Source organism: Arvicola amphibius, chromosome 11, assembly GCF_903992535.2.
Source record: "Arvicola amphibius chromosome 11, mArvAmp1.2, whole genome shotgun sequence".
NCBI classification, from domain to species: domain Eukaryota; kingdom Metazoa; phylum Chordata; class Mammalia; order Rodentia; family Cricetidae; genus Arvicola; species Arvicola amphibius.
In genome coordinates, this window is record NC_052057.2 from 38,683,070 (window position 1) to 38,699,243 (window position 16,174).

The 16,174-nt window shown below is 45.1% G+C and overlaps 1 protein-coding gene across 1 annotated transcript; it reads right to left on the reverse strand.

Moving 5' to 3' along the window:
* On the reverse strand, positions 1-13,990 carry Lrriq4 (leucine rich repeats and IQ motif containing 4; the record flags this gene model as incomplete). Its single annotated transcript, XM_038346920.1, has 5 exons — positions 12,950-13,990; positions 8,820-8,993; positions 5,704-5,842; positions 4,707-4,903; positions 1-129 (listed from the first exon to the last, which is right to left on the reverse strand). Coding segments are annotated over exons 1-5 (1,680 nt in total), but the record flags the coding sequence as incomplete, so codon positions are not given.
* Positions 13,991-16,174: the final 2,184 nt, after the last annotated feature.

Sequence of the window (16,174 nt, forward strand, 5' to 3'; positions counted from 1 at the left end):
TCCTTTGGCAGCAGCCTTTTTCCCTTTCTTATCTTTTGGAGAGTTTTTCCCTTTTCTTCGGGCTCTCAGTAGCTCTTCAAAACTCCCATATCCTTTCCTCACCATGGTTCCACGCCACCATGCCTGAATCTGAAAACAAGGTAGACCCAAACTCAGTGTTAGTTTCCCATGGTCTGACTGCAGCTTACATGAAGGGTTGTGGAGACACCATGGATAAGAACACTTGCTAAGCAAGTGTGAGAACCTGAGTTCAAATCCTCAACATTTTATGTGTCATATGCTTGTAACTCCAGCATATGGGAGAAGCAGGCAGATCCTAAGAGCTCACTGGCCAGCTAGGCTAAAAGAAATGGTATCCTCCAGTTGGGTGAGAGACCGTGTCTCAAGGCAATCAGGTAGAGGGCCTGTCAGAGTCCAACTTTGACAACTATACCACTTACAGGGGTAGGGAATGGGGATCAGTAAAATGGTAAGGAGGACGAAGATGCGAGTGAAAATTAGAAAACAGAAAATATAGGAGGGAGGACTCCCAGAGGGGAGTTCCAGTGAACAGTGAAATCCCTGCATTTAATTTCCCACATACTTCTATACCCCAAGGGGAAGAAGACAAAAGTAACTAGAACAGTTACTTGCTTCAATAGTTGGAGATATCAAGTCATTAGCATTCTGTTGTTTACAGTGAACCCACCCTGGACCAAGTATCCTATAGGCAGTCACTCCCAAGGTCAAACCTCCTATTTCAAAAGAAGGAGCAGAAGTACGCTTGAATTTCCTGACCACTGGTCAGGGTGAAGTGGACCCTCTTAATGTCAAAAGAACCAAGTAACCACACCCTAGGTCAGGATGTGTAACCCTGGTTGTCAACAGTTTTGAGCAACCTCCAACTCTCTGACCTTCAGACAAGGTGAAAATAGGCTCACATTTTTGGGCCTCCACAGGGTCATGGATTCTGAAGGCCATGTGCAGTGGTGGGAGGGTTACTAAGTGTATGACAGGGGCTTGAGGTGGAGCTTGGCTGACCCAAGCATGTGTGAAGTCCTAGGTCTGAGACCCAATGCCACGTGAATTGTTTTGGTGGCCATGCTTGAAATCACAGCACCTGGGGGATAGAAATATGAGGGTCAGAAGTTCAAGGATATCTCTGGCTATACACTGAGTCCCAGGCTGGCCTGGGCTACATGAGACCCTGCCTTAAAATAAATAAGGAAATGTCTGACTTCACCAATGCTGAGAGCATAGAGTATGGACAGTTGAGAGACCTTGAGTGTGCCCTCTGCTCATTCTCGTTGAAGGAGATAAAAGCAGCCCCCACGGCTCCCCAGACCCTGCTGTTGCCCACCTACTTGAGAGCACCTGTCGTCCCACGGTGCACTCTGCTCAGACTCTCCAATGATGGCTCCTCATTTCTCTCCAAACCAAAGCCGACTTCCTCACCATGGCTTCAAGGCTCAATCTGACTTGGCCGTACCCTCTCATCTCTTGATTCTCTTATCTGCTCTTTCCCTGACATCTGGCCTAGACACATGGGTTGCTCTCTTGCTTGGATACACCAGGCACCATGCTGACCCAGGGCCTCTGCTTCAGCTGTTTGCTCTGCCCCAAGTTCTCTGTCCAGTATTCAGGCAGCTTGCCCTCTCCAGAGATTGCTCATTTATTGCTGTAGACTAACCTGTGTTCCCGCTTTATGTTGAAGCCCTGCCTGCCCTCCAGTGGAATGGACCACACTAGAACCCTAGAATCCAGCCAGGCTGGAGCCTGATGTCAAAGTCCCCATCTCTTTAACTAGGAGAAAGTAAAATCCGGCCCTTTAATCCATTCGTTCTGTGGTATCTGTTATTGCAGCCCAAGCCAAGACAGTCATCTTCACAAAGATAACTGATCACCCAGGCAAATCAACACCCTCTCAGTGAACACACACACACACTCCCATACACATACACACACACACACACACACACTCCCATACACACACACACTCACACACACAAACATACACACACACACTCACACACACAAGAACGGGAAAGAGAGAGTGGGGAGGACTGTAAAGAAGAAAGGAAGGAACAATGGGGTGCGAGAGACTCCTCAGGTACAGACAGCTGCTGCCAAGCTGGTGACCTGAGTTAACTTACTAGAAAAAAGAGAACATACCCCTGCAGATTCTTGTCTGATCTCTGCTCTTCTTTTAATTCTTTTTCTTTGATTTTTGATTATATTTGATTATAATATTATCACATCATTTCTCCCTTCTCTTTCTTCCTTCCAAACCCGCCCATATATTCTTTTTTAATATTTATTTATTTATTTAGTATACAATATTCTGTCTGTGTGTATGTCTGCAGCCCAGAAGTGGGCACCAGATCTCATTACAGATGGTTGTGAGCCACCATGTGGTTGCTGTGAATTGAACTCAGGACTTTTGGAAGAGCAGGCAATGCTCTTAACCACTGAGCCATCTCTCCAGCACCCCCCCCCCCGCCCATATATTCTCTTTGCTCTTTTTCAAATTAATGTCTTATTTTTTCCCTAATTGTTGTGACATGTATATACATATATATATGCATATATGGAGATATTCCTAAATATAACCTACACAATCTGTATAATGTGACCTATGAGTGTTCAGAGCTGACTGTTTGGTATTAGACTGTTTCTCCCACTCCCTCTGACTGCACCCATGTGCCTTCACACACATCCACCCGCCAACCCACCCTGAATAAATAAGGCTTAGCTTCTAGCAATCTCAGTTCCCTTTACCTTGATTTTTTCCCCATAATAACACTCATTTCTTCCTTCTTTGTTTTTTCTTTAAGGTAAGATCTCACTAGTTATCCCTGGCTGACCTGGAACTGACTATGTAGATAAGGCTGGCCTGGAACTATGTAGATTAAACTGGCCTGAGACTCAGAAATCCACTGGCCTCTGCCTCTCAAGAACTGAGATGCATGAACAATCGCAGAGGGAGGCAGAGGCAGGCGGATGGTATAATCCATATTCAAGAAAGAAAATAAAACATAGCACAAACTTTCTACCTATGAAAAACAGGCTTATCCAAATTTTTATGAATAGATTGATAATGGTATTATAGGGGCACTGAGATCCCACCAGGGACTTTTAAAATAGTGAACTATATTTAAAATATCAACCATATTTAAACGTCAACATTTAAAATGCTTTGGAAACTGAATTCTTTGTAATTATTTCAATTTTATGGCAAGAATATTTGGATACCCATTTTTAAAATGTGCAAGAAGAGCAATGACCTTTCAAAATGCTTTTAGGAAATAACCAATAAAATACCATTTTCATTCTTCTAGAACAGTCATTTTAAGTACATATTTGTACAAAAATGTATCTAATTTTAATTCCCTCCATATTGCAGCTTAGGTATTGTTTTGATTTACTAAAATTTAATGATGATTGCTTTAGTTTAATTTTGACAAAGAAAAGGAAGTATTACTATTTAGTATAAGTGGACGGCTGTTTGGAGATTTGTGATATTTAGTTTAAGTGGATGGCTGATTTATGATCGGGAATCTGATTGACTCAGGAACTTGACTGTTATTCCAGAAGGGACAAAGACGTGTCCACTTCACCAGAGACTACTGAGACCCACTTCCGTGGGATTACCAAGGAGAAGGGATGCTGTGGGGAAGCAAGTGGGGAAGCAGGGTGCCAGCTGGGGAGCTAACGTTGTTTGGGTATGAAATGATGTTGGCTTGGACTGACTGAAGTACAGAAGATGCTGACTGAAAAGGACATGTTCCTGCCTGTCTGAGGTCTCTAACGTCTCACGGAGTCACTGGATGAGAGCAAGATCTAAGGCTCTTCCCCCTTTGACCCTAGTTCATGGCAAGATCCTGGTCTCTAGTCTTCTGATCCATGAATGCTTCTATTTCTGGTGTCTTAATCTCATCTCATTGCTTTAGTTAATGCAAGTTTTTTTTTCACTCCAATAAAATTATTTAAGGGGGCTGTTGAGAAGGTTCAGTGGGTAAGGACACTTGCCGCCAACCCCAACAAGCCATGTTTAATGCCCAGACACACACAGTGGAAGGAGACACTATTATCCATGGGTTAGTGCTACACCCAGTCTTCTTTGGAGATGCCTCTTTCAGCAGTGGGTAGCAGTCAATACAGAGAATCAGAACTGGTCAAAGAATTGAGAACAAGTGACTGTTGAGCCCTCAGTCCCTGGTCCCTGTGCTCAGAAAACATCACAGAAGAGAGGGGTGGCCAGAACGTAAGAACCCAAGGAGGGTGGGTCACATTCTAAACACGACATGGCCTTCACACTCATGAGCTCTCACGGCAGAACAGCTGTGACTGCCTGCCCAAAACCTGCACAAGGTCAAACCACCAAAAATCCAGCATGGACAGCTCCTCCCTAGCTGAGGGGTTATTGGCAGCTGGTGGCTTCTGGAAGAATCAATTTTCTTCAGGGTGTGAGTGCTGGTAGGTTTCCCGTGCTCCAGGGTCTGCCCCACATCCATAGGCGTGCAGGCAGCGTTAACTAACTTTGATAAGTTATTAAGGGAGGCATGGAGAAGAGGGACATGAGGTGGGAGGGGGACAGGTTGGGAGAGGTCTGAGGGCAGGGATGAGGGGAATAAGGAACATCATCAAGATGCATTATATCCATGCATAAAGTCGTCCAAGAATAAAATTTTTTAAATGAAAAAGAAAGGAACCTGTGTTGAGCATACCTTCGTGGCCATTATTTTCCTCATTCTATTTTCCTTCAGGAAGTTCCATATGGCATCATTGCCTTGGGCACACACTGCCATTGGAGGGTCTTCCATGGGGTTGTTCATCAGTGTTAGGACCTTGAGGTTCACCAGGCGGTCCAGGTCCTCCGGGAGGTGGGTGAGTAAGTTGTCCTCCAGCAGCAGCTCTCTCAAACCTACAAAGATTTTCATTGTAATTGGTCGATGTAGCTTAGGATTGCCATGCCTAAAGTCACCCAGCTGAGATCCACTGGTAAGTGGCTAGAGAGGAGGGAGACAACAGATCCCTGGTGTCTAGTACCACCAAATCAAACGTCTGTCTGTGTCTGCTCTTCCAGCGCATCGAGAGAACCCAGCCAGGACTCAGCAAAGACTTGCTGGATGGGAGGGCACACGGATGCTATACGGATAAGGAGTGACTCCGCCAAGCAATACTTGAGTGTTTAGGAATCAAGTGTAACTGTTCTTTCCAAGTCAATCTAAAAATTCTAAATATCCCCTGATTTCATCATTCTGGGTTTTTCCAATGACTTAGTGATCTAGATAAACATTTACATCATAATTACATAAACTTGCATACTTGCATAAACAAAATTACATAATTAAATAATTACACGAACTCTAAATGCTGCCATATCGTATGTGTTCAGTCGATAACTGCTGGTACTGGTATAATGAAAGTAAGTATTGATGTATGCTAACTTTCATAGCAACCACTATTTGCCTCGCTTTTTCATTCAAATGTATAATTGTTTATAATTGTTACAATAGTTTATAAATACCTTTGCAAGATCTTAGCTATACAAATATAGAGGTGCCTAGCTTCCCTCGTGTTGCTAGGGAGCCTGTCAGTGGCTGGCTGGTACAGGACAAAGCTCTACGAACTCTGATATTGGTCTTTCTTAAGGCAAGGAAGCCATTCATGAACAGAGTGGGACTCATGCTACTGGGCTGTGGGACCTGGCAAGTTCCTCACCTTGTGCATGGCAAATGGTGTCTGGGAGTTGCTTAAGAAGATTGTGCCGACAATCGAGAACTTCCAGGTTTGGCATTAACCCCAAGGATGCAGGCAGCTGCTCCAGTTGGTTGTTTTCTATATATAGTTCTTTAAGCTTCTGTCATAACACAAGAGCGTGTGGTGAGGACACTCATCTTAATAAGTGCATTACAATAACCAGACCTACCTGTGAGTGCCCGTTCGTGTGCAGGAGGGAAGTTATGCCTTTGAACAATGGGAGAAGCATGTTTGTTGTAATTTGAATCTGAACTGTCCCTCAAAGCTCATGTTTTCAGGCTCACTCCCCAATCTGTGGTGCTTCCTGAAGCTGGTGGAGCCTTTAAGTGGGCCTGACTGGCAGAATACAGACCGTGGGAGGTCATACTTGGCCTAGCTTTGGCCTACCTCACTGTTGCCTGGACTGCCAAAGTTCAGGAAGCTCTGCCACATATTCTTGCTGCCATACGCAAAGCCAGTCCTGACACAATGTCTTCCCCAGTGTGATGGACTGAAATCCCTCCCATGGGAGCCCAAATAAACCATCCTTCCTTGGATGGGTTTAGTGAGGTGTACTGGTTCCCATGGCAAGAAGAATAACTAATAAATATTTGCAGAGTTAATATCAAGAAAAACAATTGCTTTTGAATAAAGCTATTGGACTTGCAGAGGAAATGAGAATACTGTGACTAAATTTTATCAGAACCTCAGGAAAAAGTAACTTGGATCATTACAGCACGTACCATTTACTCCCTTTCAGTAGCTAGTTATCTTTGGAAATGGCTATAATTTTTCAACTAAGTGCCCCAAATCATAGAGGTTAAATTAGCCAAGCTACATAAAGACATAAAGACAAACTACATATAGGCATACTTTATAAAGACACTACTATAAATGGAGTTATCCTGCTAGGATTCAGCAGAGAACTATGAACCCGTCATCGGATCACCTATCACTAAACAAGAAAGTCAGGTCATATTGTTTCTTGCAGGGAATCCCAGGTACCAGAATTTAGGCTCCCAATCATGTTACTCATAGGATACTTTAACTTCTGAACAATGTCATTTTCAAGGGGAAACCTATGAAAAATATAAATTAAATAGAAAATGGTATGAGTCAATCTCTACAGCAGAACATACCAAAATACAACAGTAGAGAGACATGCTGAAGAGCTACTGATGCAATAGTGGCATGTGAGGTATGGGGTAACCAATCAGTCTCTGCTAGGATTTGAGGCCTACACCGGAGGGAATGTGTACCTGGTCAAAAGCCCATGGCTGGGGAGGTCATAGTGCCAGTAAAGAAATTATTACTGTGGTTTTGCTGAATGCTCATGTTGTCAACTGCCTTTATAATACTTACATTTATACCCATAGACTAGTTCTGCCTTCAACCTTGGCCAGAGAAGCTTCTTCCTATGTTAGGCAGCAGTTAATGTGGAGTTAACTGCTGCATAAATGGTAAATGGAGTTTTAGCATAAATGGTAAAATGGCTGAAAATAAGTGCATTTTAAGTAGTCCATGTATGAAATCGATAGTGATCCCATCAAACTCCGGAAATACAATAGAAGAAGATGTGGAAAGAAAAGCAGAAGATGGGGCGGGACGCTGTGGAATGCTGTTCTCTGGACATGACATGACTTATGAACTAGGAGAAGAGGTGGTTGCCTGCACAATTCAAGCCACACAAAGTTCAGTCAACATTCTAGCAGGCAGCAGTAATGGACACCATCAGATTTTTAAAGAAAAAGAATGGACATGAAGGGTGGAGGGTGTGCTAGCTAGTTTTATGTCGACTTGATATAAGCTGGAGTTATCTGAAAGGAGGAAACCACGATTAAGAAAATGAGATCCAGCCGGGCGGTGGTGGCGCACACCTTTAATCCCAGCACTCGGGAGGCAGAGGCAGGCGGATCTCTGTGAGGTCGAGGCCAGCCTGGTCTACAAGAGCTAGTTCCAGGACAGGCTCCAAAAGCTACAGAGAAACCCTGTCTCGAAAAACCAAAAAAAAAAAAAAAAAAAAAAAAAGAAAGAAAATGAGATCCAGCTGTGAGGCATTTTCTTAATTAGTGGTTGATGGTAGAAGGCCTAGCCCATTGTGGGTGGTGCCATTCCTGGGTTGGTGGTCCTGGGTTCTATAAGAAAGCAGACTGAGCAAGCCATGGGGAGCAGGCCAGTAAGCAGCACCCCTCCATGGCCTCTGCATCAGCTCCTGCCTCAAGGTTCCTGCCCTCACGGCTTTTGATGATGAACTGTTATATGGAACTGTAAGTGAAATAACCCTTTCCTCCCCAAGCTGCTTTTGGTCATGGTTTGTCATCACAGCCATAGTCACCTAAGACAGAGGCAGATGTTTGGGGGGAGTATCTTGCGTAATAAGCAGGGAAGTTGAGGTGGCTATGATCAAGATGCATTGCATAAGTGTATAAAATTGTCAGAGAATAAATAAATGACATCTCCTTTAAAAAACAGATTATTTGTCGCAGAATATTTGTTTACATTGTGAAGATGTATCTTTGCCAAGTTGCCAGAATATTTGTTTCACATTGTGAAGATGTGTCTTTGCCAAGGTGCCTCTGATTGTTTAAATGAGAATTTGAATGACCAATAATTAGATAGGAAGAGTTTTGGTGGGACTTCTGGGGACAGAGGGGACTCTGGGAAAGGCAGTGAGTGATACCAGGAGACACAGAACATACAGGAAGTACAGGACAAGAGGTAACAGTCATGTGCTATGTGGCAGAACATAGATTAATATAAACGGGTCAGTTTAAGTCTTAAGAATTAGTTAGAACCAAGCCTATACTATAGGCCCAGCTGTCATGATTTGTAAGTCTCCGTGTTTTTATTTGGGAGCTGGTTGACAGAACAAAAAGTGAATTTTTACAAAACATACTGAGTAACTATGACAGTAGAGTGTAATAGGGCTTATTCAGGAACAGTGAGAGCCTCAAAATGTGAAACCCATGGTTTGGGACTGGAAATCTAAAACAGATGCATGTTTTCTGCAGTGTTGGAAACATTGCCTCAAGTTCTCTCAGCATAGGCTGTGGAGGAGGGCGGCATGCACTTCTTGTCTGTTCATTGAGAGGGCTTACCTTCAGTTTCTTGAAGTTTTCTGGCAGGTAGGTAAACTTGGATCCCTGGTCTTGTCCAATGTATAATTTCTCCAGAGACGTTAAGGGAAAGATTTCCTCTGGGAAGGATGAAAAGTCATTCCCTGTGAGTCCAAGTACCTTCAGTTTTAAAAGTGAGCCCATGGTCGATGGTAACTGGAAGTATTCCAGAAAGCTACAGTTAAGGTTGAGACTGTTTTTAAACACTCAAAACTAAGTTTTCTGGGTTGTTTAGCAGTAGTGGGTGATCAGTATTGAAGTTAGTGCCACCCAAGTTGTATACAAACTCGCAGTGCCGAATTTAACAGGCTTTATTGATGGAGGAGGGTCACCTGTCTATGTGTTACTTTCATTGGTTAATAAAGAAACTGCCTTGGCCCTTTAATAGGACAGAAAATTAGGTAGGCAGAGTAGACAGAACAGAATTGTGGGAGAAAGAAAGCAGAGTCAGGCAGACACCTCAGGCAGTCGCCATGCCTCTCCTCTCCTAGACAGATGCAGGTTAAGATCTTTCCTGGTAAGCGACCACCTCGTGGTGCTACACAGATTACTAAATATGGGTTAAAGCAAGATGTGAGAATTAGCCAATAAGAGGCTGAAACTAATAGGCCAGGCAGTGTTTAAAAGAATACAGATTCCATTTAATTATTTCAGGTGTAAAGCTAGCTGAGTGGCGGGACACAGCCCCACCGCTTAATCTACACCCCACAGGATGAAGCATAGAACAGTGAGTGGGGCCCATGAGCATCCTTACTCATGTGTTCTATTGATCTGGACAGCGTATCTGTCTGTAACATGTGCTATCACTGTCCTTGAATAACATCATCTTGCTTCTTTTGTGAACTGGTATGGGATCTTATAGTCAACTCTTCAGATGAGAAATCAAGTCTCTGAAAGCATAGGGCCAGCCTCAGTCCGTGGGTAATGATGCCTCTCCTCTGCTACTCACAACCTGGGTCAACTAATGTTGCTTCATTGTACCTGTGCTACCTAGAGAGTGTCTGATAATGTTGGAAGAAAGAGCACTACAATTATATGGACTATTATAACAACAATAATCGTAATACAGTCATTTCTTGGAATTGATGCCTTTGGTGACACGTGCTTTTAGCTCCAGAAGTCTTTCCCAGACAGCTTTGAAACTTCTCTGAACTCCACTGGAAGCAGATCATGTTCAGAGTGTTTCTCATTAGGATGCTCCCTGTAGATCCTGGGATCTGTCTCTTCATGTTTTGCCTTCTATTGAACACCAAGGATTTTGCACCTTATTTGGAAGTTAGGTTTTATTTTACAGACTACCAAACTTAAAGGAACGCCTTAAGCAGATTCCGTGTTCTAACCCGAGCACAGTGGCTGAGTGTGTTGCCGGCTCAGCTCTGCAGCCCTCTCCTCGCCGCCTCCCAGACAGAAGAGCATCACCTTCGGAGCATCCTCACTAAGCCACATGGCTATCAGGTTCACTACTCTCTCATTCTGGGCCTCTAGAATCTCATGGAAAACCTTCCTCTGACTTACGTAACCACCCTACTCACTGTGCATCAAAGGTGCTCCCCCTTACTGCTAAAAAGAAAATTCTAGATGCATACTCAGCCATTTCTTGACTTGCACACGCCTTTGTCTGATTTCATTCTTTGTGGGAAATCTTCCCTCACTTCCCTGTCTTCCTCCTAGCATCTCCCTGGTCTTTGGTGAGTGCACAGCTCCACAAAGTTGTCATGTGCCTGCTGTGGTGCACAGCCCCATGCACACACATCATATCATGCATCCATCCATATGCACATAAAAAACTATAAAAACTGAAATATCTGCACACAGAATCTGCAGAGTATCAACATGGAGCAATTATTTATGACACCATAGTTGAACATTTTGAGGTTGAATACTCTGTGTTTGCTTTCTCTTTTAATCATAATTTACTACAGAGGTAAAATCAGTTTAGGTACCTATTGAATGCTATTTTCACACTCAGCTAGGCAAGGTGAGAAGCTACTGCCAAGCTTTCAGAGCCAGAAACCAATCAGATGGGTCTCAAGGGCACGTATAACAAGGAAGGAAAACAAGCCTGTGATTCTAAGTCATAGTGTCAGACAAACTGAGAGTGGAGGTGTTGGGGCAGCTGGCCCAATCCCTGCGTTCAGGGGCGTGGCTGCCCCAGGGGAGAAAGGTACCTTAAAAAGAACTGGGTTGGGGAGAGACGCCCCTGTTTCTCCCTCCCCCACCCAGCTTGACTCTCTGCATCGTTGGAGCTTTGGCTTTGTAAGTGTGCCCCTCTTTCTCCTTTTATTAAAACTGATTTATTCTAAAAGGACTATTTTTGGTTATTTCAAATCTCCTGCATCATGGAGGGGACAAAAGGGCAAACAATACAAACTGAGTAACCGAAAACCGTAAGGAACAGGTCATAAAGAGTTTCACATTCAGTCCAATACTATTTGCCTAAATGTCTACTCTCCAGCACAGTTTGGTTTATGGGGTAAGCTGGGGTTTCTCTTGTTAGCAAGCAGAATTCATGCAAGTCTCTCCTTTGAGAATTTAAAGTTTCTCTCAAGGAAAGGTTAGTGCTGGTGGTGGTGGCCCATGCCTTTCATCCCAGCACTTAGGAGACAGAGCCAGATGGATCTCTGTGAGTTCAAGGCCAGCCTGGTCTACAAGAACTAGTTCCAGGACAGGCTCCAAAGCTACAAAGAAACTCCTGTCTTGAAAAAAAAAAGAAAGAAAGAAAAAGAAAAAGGTTAGCTATCGTTCATGACTCAGTCATGATTAGGACAGTGTTATCCTTCTCTTGTGGCTCAGTTCATGTGTGTGGAGGTCAGAGGGCAGCTTTTAGAAGTGAGTGTTCACCTTCCACCTTGTTTCTAAAGAGTCTCTCTTGTTTCCACTGAATTGTGTGTTTCCAGCTAGCCACCCACTAGCATGCAGACAGTTCTCCTGTCTCCAAATCCCCTAGCTTATTGTGCTTATTTATTTATTTGCTTATTTATAGCCCTGGTGAATGAACTAGGAACTTCCACATGTCAGACAAGCACAGGGCTTAACGCCTTTCTTGATCCCTCCTCCCAAAGGCAGCCACTCTTGGGAACTTGGTTACTCTCCTTCCAGTTCATATTTTTTATGTTTTTATTGCTTTTTATACTTTTGTTATAAAAATTCATTAAGTGGGTGGTATATATGGGTTTGTTTATTTTATATGTGTAATATTAAAAAGCTTATTATGTTTATTTATTTCTGTGTGTGTGCCTGTGAGCCTGTATGCTTCAGAGTAAGTGTGGAGGTCAGAGGACGACTTGCAGAAGTCAGTTCTGTCCTTCCACAAGGTTCCTCCTGCCTCTCCGGGATCAAACTCAAGTTTCCAAGCTTGGCAGCAGCAAACACTTTTACCCAATGGGCCATGTCTCTGGCCTCCATATTTGTAATTTTGTGCAGTTCAACAATGAATATATTGTTTATCGGGGTTTTCCCCCCTTGTTCTATAAGCATCACCATTTGCGTTGGCTCCACGCGGGCACATACAGCTTCAGGTAGCTTTCATTGTTTATATCACATTCTATGAGGATTCTGCAGCTTATCTGCCTATGCCACCACCGACATTCAAGTGCTCCGCGCGGGTCTTCAGATGCTCAACAACGCTGTGGTGAGCAATTCCAAAGTGCGTCTCCACACCCATGGGACAGTTTCTCCAGGAGAAAACAAACGAACAAACCAAACCCCAGCCTGTTCTTCAGTGTCCTGGGGATGGAAAGTGAAGGACTAAAGTATTTTCAGACGCCAGGGGCTAAAGCCCATGTTTTTATGGAAACTGTCGGGTGGCCTGTGTTAGGAGGAGAGACCCTGGAATCCAAAACCTGGGCTAGAATCTTGGCACTCTGATCCTTAAAACAACTCAGTTCGGTTTTGCCTCACATGCCCTTGAGAATGAAAACACCCTAGTGGCTGCAGCCCACGTCCTAAGAGAACACTAGAGGGAGGTTAGAATTATCATTGTGGAATATCTATCTTTGATAAGCCTGTGTTGTTTGTTTGTTGTTTTGGCGGTAGCTGGTTCAATATACTGGCTGGACAAAGTGCCACGTAAAGGACAGGCGAGCAGAGTGACAGCGGGAAGGAAGTAGTACCTGTGTCACTTTGTTATCGTCCAGCGCCAGGATCTCCAGGTTCCTGAGCGCGCAGATCTGCGCGGGGAAGTGGTCAATGTGGTTCTGACTGAGATCCAGGAAGCGCAGGTTGATCAGGCGCTTGAAGGAGCGCCGCAGTCCGCACAGGTCCGTGTTGCGCAGGTAGAGCAGGTTCAGCGCCGACCAGCGGCACAGGAGGCGGGGCACCTTCTCCAGGCGGTTCCCACTCAGCCCGACCTCCGTGAGCTCTGTGAGCTGCTCCAGGGTGGGCGGGAGGGAGTGGAGGAGGTTTTGGGTCAAATCCAGCACCGACAGCTTGCTGCACCGGCTCAGAGACTCCGGTATAAGAGGCAGGTTGTTAAACGCCACGTAGAATTTCTGCAGCCTCACCAGGTTCCCGATTTCATCCGGGATGGCCTTAAGCTTGTTGTGGTCCAGATCGACCACCTCCAGGTGGGAAAGGGCACAGAGGTCGTCAGGGAAAGCCGAGAACTGATTGTGTTTCAGGTAGATCTCCTTGAGCTTGCTCTGGTTCACGATCTCCTTGGGCAGCGATTCCAGGTGGTTCCCCGACAGCCCAAACAGCTCCAGGTGGTGCAGCGATTTGCAGATCACGGAGGGAACCTCTCTCAGGCCGGTTTGGTAGAGCCGCAGCTCCCGAAGCGCGCGGAGACAACCGAGTATCCGCAGCGAGGAGTAGAGCAGCGGGTTGCCACTCAGGTCCAGCGACTCCAGGCTGCTCAGAAACCCCATCTCCGAGCAGAGACACTGCAGTTTGTTCTTGTGCAGGTAGAGGACCTTGACATTCTTTAAATTCTGGATGTCCTGGGGGATTTCTGAAATCTGGTTGTTCTCCAGATGCAGTTCTTCTAATTCTTTCAGTGCCAAGATCTCGGACGGGATGGTTTTCATACCCTGGTTGGAACCATCAATGAAATAGGTTCTATCAGTGACCAGCTGGAAGTCATTTCTCTGAAGAACCTTGGGTAATTGTTCTGGTTTCAGTACTTCTTTGGACAAGACTTTTAAGAAAAGTTCCATGATCCAAATCTAAAATACTGTGAAAGGGAGGGGGAAAAAAACAGATTTCCCTGACAACCAGATTTAATAACTGGGCGCGGGGGCGATGGCGACGATGGGCAAATGGTTAAATGACTGAAACAACACAAAATTTATATTTTCTTGCATTTCATGTTAGGTTAAGAGTTAAAGCGCAAACTCCTCTTTCTAGTAAGTTTGTGTGCGTGTGTTAACACACAGACCACCTAATTTCTTTTTTTTTTTTTTTTTTAAATTGCTTGTTTGGGGTCTAAAGAAATGGCTCACCAGGGGCTGGAGAGATGGCTCAGAGGTTAAGAGCACTGGCTGTTCTTCCGGAGGTCCTGCGTTCAATTCCCAGCAACCACATGGTGGCTCACAACCATCTGTACTGAGATCTGGCGCCCTCCTCTGGCGTGCGGGCAGACATCCAGTCAGAATGTTGTATACATAATAAATAAAAGAAATGGCTCAGCCTTTAAAAGCACTTACTGCTCTGGTAGAGGAACTCAGCTGGTGGCCCATCACCCAGTAGGAGGCTCTAGGGAAATCACATACACTCTCCTGTCCTCATACATACATACCTTCCCCTACCCCACCATATATGCATAATTTAAAAAAAATCTTTCAAAACTGGCCATAGTGGGGCACACCATTAATCCCAACACTGGGGAGGCAGAGGAAGGTGGATCTATGTGATTTTGAGACCAACCTGGTCTACATAGTGAGTTTCAGGACAGCCAGAGCTACACAGTGAGACCCTATCTCGAAAACAACAGAACAAAAGAAACAAATTAACTTTTAAGATGCTTATTTTAATTTAGTCTCAAATGAATTGTGGAAATTTGCAAAAGATCATTGCTCTTGCCATCACCTTCTGAAAATATTGGGGAAATTTATATATATATTCTTTATGAAGATATATATATATATATCTTCATATATATATATATATATCTTCATAAAGTCATCAGAGTTGTTACTGCAAATCAAGCTGAGGGGTGAAAAATCTAGGGCTCAGGCACTTTTTCTCTATCAGTGGAGGCCTGTGGGAAGTCTCCCTCCAGCCTAGTGAGGCTTGTAGACAGAGAAGCCAGCCTTCCTTAGGCAAACCAAAAGCCAACCAAGGGAACAAAACTATGCCTAGGACAGGAGAACCTGCCAATGAAAACGATTTGTGATAGTCACGTGTGGGTCAAGAAGGGCAGTTCCTTCGGTCTGGAGCGCTCTCAAGTGCAGGGTCAGTTCTCCACTGGATAGAGCCAAGAGGTCTTTGAGGAAGGTGCAAACTGGGCTAAGAGGGATCTTAGTCTCAATCTTTCTGTGTCGCTTGCTCCCTGACCGTGCCATCCTGCAATACTCCTTGGGAGTTCCTGGCTCCAATGCTAGCTGAGGCCTTATAGCCTCTCTTGGGCTTCTGGGGGCTATTTCAAGGCTCGGCTTCCGGGCTAGATGCTCCAAATTCACCTTCCATCCGTGGGTCTGCAATTGGCACCTAAAGGTCTCTAACATCCTGCTCCACACCCTCACTGCCTTACTATAAAGAAGATGCTCAGATTCCACACGGATATGGCCTTGCCTGCCTCGATAGTCTAGATACTGTCTGTACCTGTGCCTCTGCAGCTTGGCCCTTGGGCGGACTATCTCAGACTAGTCCCGAAGTCACCTTCTCCAGGAAACCCCTCCAGGAGGCTTCACTCCTTTACAAAATCCTTTAAGCTACTACAACCCCGTGCCCTTCCCACTTGAAGGTTCTATCACCGGATTCCGAGCTTAACCTTTTGCGTCCTTTTGGGGGAGGAGGGCTGGGTTACCGGGATTTGTAGCCCTGGTCCCTAGCCCAGCAGGGTAGGCTCCCAGCCCTCCAAGCTCTCCCTCAGTGTCTGTAATCCAGAGTGGGTAAATTTAAGGTGAGTGATCACAGTCTACCGATAACAGTGTGCCCCGCCCTCTCAACTGTGGCCCCGCCTCTTCCCCCTTCCTTCTGCAGGAAGCTCTGTGGTTGCCATGGGAGCAACTCGGGTTGCTGGCCTGGCAGGAGCCGGTTGAGAAAGTCCAGCCGCAACCTTACTCTACAGGGGTCCAGACCGGCAGGGCGAGCTGGGTAAGAGGAACCCGGCCCTGTAGCTCCAGGCCAAACAAAGGGCGGCGGATCCCACCTGCAAGAAGCCCCAGGTACAGGCAGAA